This window comes from Halictus rubicundus, chromosome 1, assembly GCF_050948215.1.
Source record: "Halictus rubicundus isolate RS-2024b chromosome 1, iyHalRubi1_principal, whole genome shotgun sequence".
Taxonomy (NCBI): Eukaryota; Metazoa; Arthropoda; class Insecta; order Hymenoptera; family Halictidae; genus Halictus; species Halictus rubicundus.
The window spans coordinates 28,069,646-28,082,466 of NC_135149.1; the positions used below are offsets into that span (position 1 = coordinate 28,069,646).

Sequence of the window (12,821 nt, forward strand, 5' to 3'; positions counted from 1 at the left end):
AATTGTCAATGAATCGTCGACATTAGCTTCTGTAATTGTCCACAGAGTTGCACGTTTCCTGTTATCTGTCCACTAAACATTTATACGTCTTCCATTCTACCCAAGTGTAGACTTCACTGAAAATCCAAGGTCCTTTATGTAATTGTTTCAAATTCCGTAACATGATATTTTTAGTGACGATATACAGTATAATTGTCAATGAATCGTCGACATTAGCTTCTGTAATTGTCCACAGAGTTGCACGTTTCCTGTTATCTGTCCACTAAATATTTATACGTCTTCCATTCTACCCAAGTGTACAATTCACTGAAAATCCAAGGTCCTTTATGTAATTGTTTCAAATTCCGTAACATGATATTTTTAGTGACGATATACAGTATAATTGTCAATGAATCGTCGACATTAGCTTCTGTAATTGTCCACAGAGTTGCACGTTTCCTGTTATCTGTCCACTAAACATTTATACGTCTTCCATTCTACCCAAGTGTAGACTTCACTGAAAATCCAAGGTCCTTTATGTAATTGTTTCAAATTCCGTAACATGATATTTTTAGTGACGATATACAGTATAATTGTCAATGAATCGTCGACATTAGCTTCTGTAATTGTCCACAGAGTTGCACGTTTCCTGTTATCTGCCCACTAAATATTTATACGTCTTCCATTCTACCCAAGTGTAGACTTCACTGAAAATCCAAGGTTCAAGTTCCTGCTATGAATTTAGTTTCACGAGGTTTTCGGCAACGATACTGATGTAATCTGAATCATTAGCTGCTAGAGTTGTCCACAGAATTGAACATTTCCCATCGCATCACCCATAACAAATGCAAATATCTTTCATTCCACCGGAATACGGAATTTTTCCCTCCATTTTATCGATTATATTGGAAAGTTATAAAAAAAAAAAAGAAGTTGAAAGACATTTCTCGGCGCTGTTCTCATTTGAATAATGATGTAACAGCTTTCATAACGGATCTAAAAAAGTTGCAAGGTCGCTCGGAGACAGCTTAAAAACTGTTGTTCACGCTCGAAAGTGGTGTTAGCGTTTAATAATAAGATACAAAAGCACGATAAAAGGCAATCTTATGTCCGAAGATTAGATTTAACGAACAGGTAAATCAAAATTGATCAATTCGATCGTCCATATAAGGCTCTGAAGTAGGAAACCATTTCTGATGAGTAGCAATTTTCATTATGTGACTACGAATTTGAAAATTGTTAAAACAAAATTGTGAATAATGTCAGAAGGAAAATGAAAATACTAAAGACATTTAGAGATAAATAAAGACTTGGCAAATTCTAATTTTGCATAAAACTCCACAATAACACCGACCGCTGCTACAAAGGAAATAAATCTAGCTTTTGTGAAACTGATAAAATTGACAGTCAACGTGTGACAAATGCAAGATTGATAATTGTACAGGATTATAGGCTCTCGGATCTTCGACGGACTCGAAAATCCATGGAGGAGATAATGGTGCTCGGGACCACGTGGGCGTCATAGTATCGGACGAAGGAAAACTACTTGATCAATGAAAGATGCTCGATTGCACACTGTGTAACCCCTGGGGTTATCTCGCGTCGGAACTCCTTGCGCTTCGCACATCCCGGCACGAACAGAGTCCGTCGATATTACAGAATGACAGACACAGAGACAAAGGAAAATAGAGAGAGATAGGTATAGCCCATCGATTCACAACGGCGATAGACAAAATTGCGGCGCCACGAATGCGTTCTAATTACGCCTTCCGAAAATTAAAGACCCTTCGGGCAAAGAAACGAACAGCATCGATACTCGAGGAATCATCGACATTCAAGCTATAATAACTTCGTAGAGAAAAATCGCACGGGAACAAACCTCGGCTCATTTTAAAGCCCGAAGTCTCTACTTTCATTGCCCGTTAGTCTTCTTTCGCTAAAAAATGTTTACACGACGTAGTGGCTTGGGAAAGTGAAGACATGTTTCTTCGAAAATGCTGTAAATGACTTTTATAAGACTAAAAAAATTTTTCTTATTTCTATAAGAGGGGGATTGAAAATTTGTGGGAAAGATGGCAAACTGTCCTTGATAATGATGGAGATTATATAATAAATTAAGAAATAAAAACCTGAATTTACTACAAAGCTTGTTTTAGATTTCAAAATAATTGATTACTCATGGGTCCCTCTAATACCATTTGCAACGACCCTAAAATTGTCTGGTCATTCCGTTGGAGTCCTAATCGGTTTTCGTACGTGCCCGACAACCTGATCGAGGAAGGTTTGTTATTTGAAGCGGTTCATTCAGATGTCTCGATAAGGCCGACCAGGCACACGCGCTATTTATATCGGATTAACTCGACCGATAAAACGGAGTACGTGGAAACGAACTTGCGGGCTCGACGTCGGCGAGGCGTCACCGTTTCCTGCGATAAAAAACGTTAAGGAAAACGTTCCTTGCTTCCTGCACAGTCCAATAAGTGAACACTGCCGTCTGCGATCAGACAGGATGGCTGATCCGTGAGTTTACTGTGCTGATCCTCGCCTGGCAGTTTCGTGGACTCGCCTCGAGAAGGTTGGAGGCTGTTTCAAGTTGTTCTAGGTTTGGACAGGAGAGAAAAATTATTTTAGTTTCGCGGTTAGTTCATTCGTCGAGTATTACCATCGGACGATAATCGTTTGTTGCTTATTTTCAGCGTTCTGCGAAGAGAGCCTCGTTTTTTGATTGTGCTCGTTGCGAGGCAGGTGATCGTTTCGTCCTACTTTCGCATTTATTGCTGTTTTATTCATTGCCTTTATGCATTCACTGTTGTTTTATGGATTGTCTTGCGCATCGCCTTGTGCATTTATTGTTGTTTCATGCAGTCTCTTGTGCATTTCACGCATTGTCTTGCGAATTTATCGTTGTTTTATGCATTGTCTTTACGCGTCGTCTCGTGCATTTAATTTTAGACTCTTCGATAAATACGACTTTTTTCTCTTTTTCCTGTAATTAATTTTTAGTTCGACCACGTCCTCGAAAATTTCTTAATTTGTTCAAGCGTTCGCGGTTCAAGTAGATTGTGTTTTTAGGTGTGAAGTATAGTGTCGCGAGAAGATAGATGTGAGAAGAAAGATTTTCGAAGAAATTCACGGGCCGTTTGCTCGTTCGTCGTTTTTCGCCAGCTGTCGGCGACGATCGCAGCCTTGGACTTCGATCAGTCGAATTCACGAACGGCAGCTGTTCAAAATGAATTCGTTCTCGTGATCGATGGGGCCCGCCCGAATTCTCGATCGTGCCGTCGCGTAAACGAATGCATTAGGTGTACCAATTAACGCGTCGACGGCCAATGTTTTTCGTCTGTCAAGGCGACGTTATGGACTCCCATTACTCACGGCAATGGTATTCGCTGGTTGACTGTGCCCGCTGCCGTTCAGAATTCTTTGTCGCTCGTTTTATTCGTAATTTTAAAGAGAAACGGAGAAATGAGAACCACTGCGACACAATATAAAGTTGAAAAGCTCAAGGATTTAATTCAACTCATTTGAAAAACTCAAGGATTTAATTTAATTAATTTTGAAAGCTCCAGGACATAATTTAAATTATTCTGAAAGCTCAAGGACATAATTTAAATCATTTTGAAAGGTCAAGGATTTAATTCAAATATTGTTGGAAGCTCGAGGATATAATTCAAATCATTTTGGAAGCTCAAAAGTTTAATTTATATAATTTTAAAAGCTCAAGGATTTAATTTAATTAATTTTGAAAGCTCGAGGACATAATTTAAATTATACTGAAATCTGAAGGATATAATTTAAATCATTTTGAAAGCTCAAGGATTTAATTCAAATATTGTTGGAAGCTCGAGGGTATAATTCAAATCATTTTGGAAGCTGAAGAATTTAATTTATATAATTTTAAAAGCTCAAGGATTTAATTTAATTAATTTTGAAAGCTCGAGGACATAATTTAAGTTATTCTGAAAGCTCAGGGACATAATTTAAATCATTTTGAAAGCTCAAGGATTTAATTCAAATATTGTTGGAAGCTCGAGGATATAATTCAAATAATTTTGGAAGCTCAAGAATTTAATTTATATACTTTTAAAAGCTCAAGAACATAATTAAAATCATTTTCAAAGCTCAAGGATTTAATTCAACTCATTTGAAAAACTCAAGGATTTAATTTAGTTAATTTTGAAAGCTCGAGGACATAATTTAAATTATTCTGAAAGCTCAAGAACATAATTAAAATCATTTTAAAAGCTCAAGGATTTAATTCAACCCATTTTAAAAGCTCAAGGATTTAATGTAAGTCATTCGAAAAGCTCAAGGACATAATTTAAGTCTCTCTAAATGCGCAAGGAATTAATTTAAACAATTTTGAAAGCTCGGGGATATAATGTAAGTCAAGAAACTGAAGAATTCAAACTAAATGAAGTAAAAATTCGTAGTCTAAATTTACGCCGTTTAAAAAACTCAAGGACTCAATCCGAGCCATTTAAAACTTCAAGGATCTTCACCGAAAGAACAAGATCATTGTTTACGAAGCAAGTGACCATACAATTTCCAATGATAATGCGAACGTGTATTATTCTTACATCATAGCTCGGTTACACGGTCGAAGCTGGCAGAGCTAGTGGAAAGAATGATTTTTATTCACCGACGACGGTCATCGGCGACCACCAGGGCAGCCAACTTAGCGATTCATCGCGTAACAGCACGGCTTTAGCGGTATCGATAAGATTTCATAATAATATGTGCAAATAAGTGACGAAAAATTGTAAATAGAGCACTATCGACTTTGGAGCAACGAAGTAAATGACAGACGTTATGAAACAACGATATTATATAAACGATAAAGAGGCGGAGCAGCGTGAGTGCGATCTACGTCATAGATCATTCACCTAGATCGCTTCGTTGATCCTGAGTTCACAAGAGCAATTAACGACTGAAATCTCCATGTATCACAAAGCGAACTATGACTTCGTTACTTTCTCAAACACGAGAATGAAATTTTGGGGAACATATTCTCGACCTTTATCATCTAGGTCTTAGCGACATATACAGAGAAATCACTGTACAGTGAATTATCGGTATATGTCAACAACACGAGTCGTTCGGGTTATGTTTACACTCCTCGGCGTCCGGGCATGCCGCGCGGTAGTGGGGATAGTTCCGCGACGTTTACCATCCAGGCCTTGCCGACATATATAGAGAAATCACTGTACTTTCGATGTATGCGAAAAGGAGGTTACAGTTTCGGACCAGAAACACTAGAATATTCAAGCGAAGGTTACCGTAAATTCGGGACAAGCCTTTCGCCTAAACTTCGACCTACAATGGCGTCTTCGAGGCACGAATCGACACGGACAATCGTCGCTTGCTGTTCCGAGTTTCAATCGCTGCAGTTCAGTACGAATCAATGGATCCAATAGATCCATTGGATCCAAAGATAGCAAAGCCATTAAACCCTGACAAAGTTTGCCTTTCATTCCGTTCGCCGCGTTTGAGCATTTTGTAAACGAAGCGAATGCTAATGTCGCCGCTCCACAGAGAGATTTAGGGTCGCCGTTCTGCCAGCGAGGCTTAAACGCTTCCGCATAATTTATTGTCCGGTTTTCAACAAGAGATCGCGATGGCTGTCATCGACAACGATGCCGATAGACGTTTGTTGCTGTAGCAGCACTCGATCACAGTAAACTATGGTCAGTCGCGATCCTAATTGCAGGTGAACGACCTCGGGTATGTGTGCAATTTGTGACATTTAAAAACTGTGCGATGCGTTTATCATGTAAATTTTCATCACGGTTTATGGGAAATGTTTGCTGAAGAATTAAAGTAGTGGATCTGTGGATCTTTGGGCGAAGTAAACAATGAGATCAATCGCTCGAAATAGGAGCTGAATAAAAATGTCTACCCTCGTTTCATAAATTTGATAAGTTGACTATAATATATTCCTTAAATTCCACCTCCCTATTATCGTTACAAATATATTTGCAATCTAGTAATCTACTTAGTATTTTTCTAATTTTTGTAATTTTCTGCTTGTTCACAGTGGCTTTAGGAGATTAGTATTTCCAGAAATGTAATCAGCAACCGTCAGCTATCGCCTGATACGAAACATAGCAATTGTTTGCAGTTTTCTCATACCACGAGTTCTCAGTATCGAGAATACAAAAGCTTGACTACGTTTCAAATAATCTGTTCTTGTTTCTATGTTTGAAAATGTTGTATGCAAGATTGTTGAACAAGCAAGAATACTTGAGAATACATTTCGAAGCTGGAGATAGCAACGAGGAATTATTTAAAAATATTTTTATTTTCTGTAGTCTGTTTGAAGCTAAATGGTTATTCACTTAAGAGATAAATCTTCTTCTATCGGTCTACACTCCGACTGTAATCCCTCTTCAAACTTCTTAGAGGTCGGTTTATTGACTCCACAATCGCATTTCTATTTCTATCGACGTACCAATCGATTTCAGCTTGTTCTTAGGCTTTCTATTGACTTAACAAGTCACGTTTTCACTCTTATCTCTTTACGGGATCGATTTGAACCCTTCTTTAGTTTCTCCGAGTCTACTTTTATCGATTTAACAAGCAGGTTTGTACTTCTGTCTACCTACAGTCGGATTTCAGCTCTTCTTTGTTCTATAAAATTGAGTTTATTGGTTCACCATTGTACTTTGTTTTCCACCGATCGGTAGACCGATTCTAACCCCTTTTTAGTCTTTTCAGTTTATCATTATTCAAGCAATCTACAGATCGTTTACGACTGCCCCCAAGTTTTTTATTGACCCGGCAAGCACATTTCTATTTCCATCGACCTTCAAGACAATTTCAACTCCCCTCCTCCTTTCAGTGTCTCCGAGGCTAATTTTATTGGCTTAACACGCACGTTTCTAATTCCATCAATTTCGAGATCGATGACAATCCGTTTGTTGTGTTTGTAGGCTAATTTTATTGACTTCGCGATCGCAGTGCTATTTGTATCGATTCACAGCTCGATTTCAATTTCTGTTTATCCTTTCTATTGACTTCACACGTACATTTACACTTCCGTCGACCTACAGGACAATTTCAACCCTTGTTTACTTTCGCATGTTTCTAATTTTTTTCGGTTTAGAAGTCGATTGCGAGCCCTTCGTTATCTTTCAAGGCCAATTTTATTGATTTCACAATTGCATTTTTATTGCCATTGATTTTAACCCCTTCTGTGATAATTTTGGGGATAGTTCTATCGATTTAATAATTACATCTGCACTGCCATCGATCTAGAAATCGATTTTAACCTCTCTGTAATAATTTTTGGGAGTTTTATTAATTGGATAATTACATCTGCACTGTCATCGACCTAGAAATCGATTTCAACCCCTCTATGATAATTTTGAGGATAGTATTATCGCTTGAATAATTACATCTGCACTGTCACCGATCTGGAAATCGATTTTAACTTCTCTGTAATAATTTTGGGAATAGTTTTATCAACTTAATAATTAAATTTGCACTGCAATCGATTAATAAATCGATTTCAACCCTTCTCGAGTCTGTTTAAGGTTAATTTTACTAATTTAATATGTAGATTTCCACTTCTATTAATCTATAGATCGATTGCAACTCCTCCATTATCTTCATAAAGCTAATTTCATTGGCTCCAAAATCAACACTTCTATTTTTATCTATTTCAACTCTTCTTCGCCCTTTCTTGAGCTAATTTTATCGACTTCACAATCACAGTTCTACTTTTACCAATATATAGATCAATTTTATCCCCTCTAAACCCATTTTAGCCAACTCAACAATTACACTTTCACTCCCATCAACCTATAACCCAATCCCATTCCATCTTCCACCTCTCCAATGCCAATGAACCATCAACCAATCAAAGAATCCCCACCTCTCAATCTCCACTTCAATTTACCCTCTCCATTGTCTAATACACCTTCCGAAACAATTTAGACAAAACTGTTACAACAACGCCACAAAATCCATAGTTTAATATCATCCCATGTATAATAGCTTCAAGATTCCATCCCCTACCCTCTATTCTGTATTCTCTATTCTGTATCCTCCAACCTCCACCCTCTATCCTCATCCTCTATTCTCTATCCTCTATCCTCATACAGCTATCAGCATAACAGCGCCACAAAATCCACAGTCCATCATCCCCTGTATAATAGTTACAAGATTCAATCTTCTACCCTCCATTCTCTATCTTTCATCCTGTACCCTCCACCCCTACCCTCTACCGTCTGCCTTCTACCCTTATCCTTTATTCTTTATTCTCTATCCTCATAGTACTATCAGCACAACATCACCACAAAATCTAGAGCCCATCATCCTCTATATAGCAACCATAAGAGATCTTCTATCCCCTATCCTATGTCAAAGTAGTCACAGTCTCACAGTCCATCATCCTCTCTATAGCAATCATAAGAGATCTTCTATTCTCTATCCTACGTCAAAGTAGTCGCAGTCTCACAGTCCATTGTCCTCTATGTAGCAACCATAAGAGATTCCACCCTCTATCCTCTATCCTCATCCTCTATTACCTACCCTCTATCCTCAAAGACCTTGACAGCACAACAGCACCAAAAAATCTAGAGCCCATCATCCTCTATATAGAAACCATAAGAGATTCCACCCTCTATCCTCTACCCTCATCCTCTATTCCCTACCCTCTATTCTCAAATACCTTGTCAGCACAACAGCACCAAAAAATCTAGAACCCATCATCCTCTATATAGCAACCATAAGAGACTCCATCCTCTATCCTCTACCCTCATCCTCTATTCTCTATTCTCTATCCTAATAGTACTATCAGCACAACATCAAAACAAAATCTAGAGCCCATCATCCTCTATATAGCAACCATAAGACATCTTCTATCCCCCATCCTATATCAAAGTAACATAGTCCTATCGCTCGCAGTGTCAATCCTCAAGTCACAGGGCTCTCAGTGTACCAGCACCACAAAATCCACAGTCCATCATCCTCTATATAGCAACCATAAGAGACTCCATCCTCTATCCTCTACCCTCATCCTCTATTCTCTATTCTCTATTCTCTATCCTCATAGTACTATCAGCACAACATCAAAACAAAATCTAGAGCCCATCATCCTCTATATAGCAACCATAAGACATCTTCTATCCCCCATCCTATATCAAAGTAACATAGTCCTATCGCTCGCAGTGTCAATCCTCGGGTCACAGGGCTCTCAGTGTACCAGCACCACAAAATCCACAGTCCATCATCCTCTATATAGCAACCATAAGAGACTCCATCCTCTATCCTCTACCCTCATCCTCTATTCTCTATTCTCTATTCTCTATCCTCATAGTACTATCAGCACAACATCAAAACAAAATCTAGAGCCCATCATCCTCTATATAGCAACCATAAGACATCTTCTGTCCCCTATCCTATATCCAAGTAACATAGTCCTATCGCTCGCAGTGTCAATCCTCGGGTCACAGGGCTCTCAGTGTACCAGCACCACAAAATCCACAATCCATCATCCTCTACATAGCAACCATAAGAGATTCCATCCTCAACCTTCTATCCTCCACCTTCCACCCTCTACTCAATGTCAAAATAACATGGTCCCTACCGTTCACGATGTCAAACGCCGGCTCATACGGCTCCTGATTCAGGCTATCCATGGTCACCGGTGTCGTTCGTGGTTGGCCGATCGTTCCGTGCGTTTAGGTGTGCGCGAACGACCCGGGATGCCCCGGGCATCGCGTTTCACCGTATCCTCGTTGGCGTTGTCCGTTCCTCCCGGTGATTCAACGTCGTCGTGCCGATCACAGCATTTCCCGGGACCGTTTTCCGGGGCCGTTTTTTGTCGGTAAGACGCGCGCGCGGCTGCGCAGTAAAATCAACCGGGACGCGCAACGGAGCGCCGAGCAACACTGCCGGTCGCTAGTTCCTCGCCCCGTTACCGAGCCGCGTAATATCGCTTTCGTACCGCCGATCCGCTTAGGCCCGCGACGCTGATTGGCCCGGGACGGCTGTTATCAGTCACGATTCCTCGGATAGAAGACCTCTTCCGAACCGTCGCGTCGACCCCGCTTGATCTACCGATCTCTCGCAGCTCGGAGACGATCGACGACGCTCGACGACGCTCTTCCTAGACAGAAATGGCAGCTTTCAGTGCGTATCGTTTTTTGAGGATCGCGGAGTTTTATTGTGACACGCGGCATTTACGGAATTAGGTTTGATTTGTTGTCTGTGATAAGGGACCCGGTGGAGCCGAAATGGCAACTTTTAGTTCTAGTGGAGGGTAAGGGACCCAATTACTGTACCTATATCTGTTATACATAGTTTTAAAGTATATTGAATATGTATAATAAATGTAGGCACTGTAACGGGTACCCCCACAGTAATTGGGTCCCACATCCTATATCACGATTTCAAGATGGTGGAGTTATTGCGACTTACACGGGATTTACTGTGCGAGGGAATTGGATTTAATTTGTTATCTGCGATAAGAGATCGGCGGATCTGAAATGGCAACTTTCAGTTTTAGTGTATGTTATGTTTTCAAGATGGTGGAGTTAGCGTGACATACTTCGGAATTGAAGTTAGTGTTGGAGTTGGATTTCATCTGTTGTCGGTGTGGATCTGAAATGGTACCTTTGAGTGGAGACTGTGGTTTGAGTGTGTGGTATTTTTGGAATTGCTGAAGGGACCTCAGTTTGAAGAGTTTTATGCGAGAAATGGCTTGTCGGATCTGAAAATGGCACTGAGAAGGGTATCCGTAGAGGGACTCAGGATTTTTGAACTTTGCTTGATGGTATCAGAATGGTACCTTTGAGTGGAGACTGTTTTTATTTTTGGAATTGTTGGAGGGCCCATAGTTTGGACGATTTTCTTTGGAAAGTGGTTCATTGGATTTAAAATGACACAGAAAAGGATGTTTGTATGGATATGTTTGAGCATTGCTTCTTCGTGTCAAAATGGTACCTTTGGATGAAGTCTGTGGTTTGAGAGTTCGGTGTCTGTAAAATTGTGAAAGGGGCCTATATTTGATTGATGTCTGTGGCAAGTAAATTATTGTAACGTTCATCGCACAGAGAATTGTAGAGTTCATCCAGTAAATCTGAAATAAAATAATTAACTGAATGGAAGAGGATGACCATGAAGATCCTGTTTGCTGGGAAAAGAGTATTGGCCCCGCAGGTTCGAGGAGGTAAATTGGCCGGAGGATTCCTATCTGGGAAGCCGGATACGTGGCCATCCGATTCACAATAGGTCGAATAATTGCCAGCGCCGTATCTCGAGAGCAGATAATTGGCTATTTAGTTAATAAGTGATCACGGGTCAGCGAGTACATAGGCAGCATAGTTGGGGATTATCTGAATCAACGCGGACAATGAAACGGCCAAGCTAATCTCTTGATAGGATTCTACCTCGAGGACTAAATTCCAAGGTGCTTGAACATAGCACAAGCTTACCTTGTGAAACACACACACACACACAGAGACAGACACCTCGAGTTATGATCGATTAACCTGGAGGTTCTCTCGTGTTCGATTACTTCTAACGAATCGACTCTAATCTGCAGATATCCTGGAAAAGTCTAACGGCTTGGTGTTCGGCGTGCTGCTTATCTGAAATCGTAATTACACGGTGTAGAATGAGCTGTCTGGCGCAGCTCGAGACCTAATTATCGTCTATGGGAATTGTCGAGGTTGTTGTACGGGAGGATACACTAAATCATAGTCTGAAAAATTGCGCTGAGACTCCAGAAAATATGTTCTAAGATTCATTTACTTTTACACGCGCAGTTTATTTGAATTGGAACGTTTCTTTGCGGATATCCAATATGGCCACCACAGGTAACCTACCAAGTGCAATCTTCTCTTCCGCAATCGACTTTTTAAATATTTTCTTAGCTTAATTATTCGATGTTTAAGATTTCGACACTTAATTTTCCTATCACTTTAAACGTTCCAATAAAAATTCTTACTTTCACACGTACAATTTATTTCACTTCGAACGTTTCTTTACGGCTGATATCCAATATGGCCGCCATAGGCAACCTCACGAATGCGATTCTGTCTTCTTCAATCGATTCAACGTGTTGATTCTATGACTTTGGAGTGTCTCTTAAGTTCCATTCATTTCTTTTCAATTTGTATCGTCAAAAATTGTTATGAAACATACTGAAATTTAAATATACTAAAAATATGTTGCATCAGCCTCTCTTATTCTTGATTTTAATTTACCTATTCTTATCTAAAATTTCTCTTGGACAGAATTCTCAAACGCGAAACAAATAATTTTTTAACAGCCGAAAGCAAAAGTGAACCGTGTGTAAAGATTTTTTAATAGCAAGAATAGGCCAACACAGCAGCTTCTAAGCGATGCATTACCTTCGCTCCCGGTTTTCCCTGGTTGTTTTCGTTTTCGCCGAAGGAGAAAGTCTCAGCTCCCTGTGGTCCTCGCGTTTTCTCCTCCGGTTGCACCTGATTGGTTTATTTGCATTCCGGCTACACCTACGGCACGATTCCCGGTTGACGAATGTGCCCGCGCCATTCGTTCCTTTCTCTTTTTCGAGCTGGTTTTAACAGAAAACCGGCGTGACTAATCGCGCGCGACCGTCATCCGACGACTACCGATCCCCGGTTTGTTGCATAGATTTTTTAATAATCGCTGATAAGCATGCGCATCCGAGAGAGTGAAAGGGAGCCGTGGTTCACGGACGTCGAGCACGTGCATTCGTCACCAGAGCACGCTTTGCCGATCGCGTGCAAAAATCACGCGATAGTGAACGATTTTGATCGTAGAACAGGAATTTCCAGGGACCATAACTGTTATAACCAAAAAGAAAAAAAGTCATGGAATAACAAGTA

General features: G+C 40.1%; 1 protein-coding gene across 1 annotated transcript in view; it reads right to left on the reverse strand.

The window, feature by feature from the left end:
• Anne (polyamine-transporting ATPase anne boleyn) overlaps positions 1-9,933 on the reverse strand; it is a 29,389-nt gene extending 19,456 nt beyond the window's left edge. The window contains exon 1 of the mRNA XM_076798701.1: positions 9,572-9,933. Within this exon, the coding sequence (XP_076654816.1) occupies positions 9,572-9,623 (52 nt within the window). The 5' untranslated portion in view covers positions 9,624-9,933. The remainder of the gene's footprint in view (positions 1-9,571) is intronic.
• Between the last annotated feature and the right edge of the window lie 2,888 nt (positions 9,934-12,821).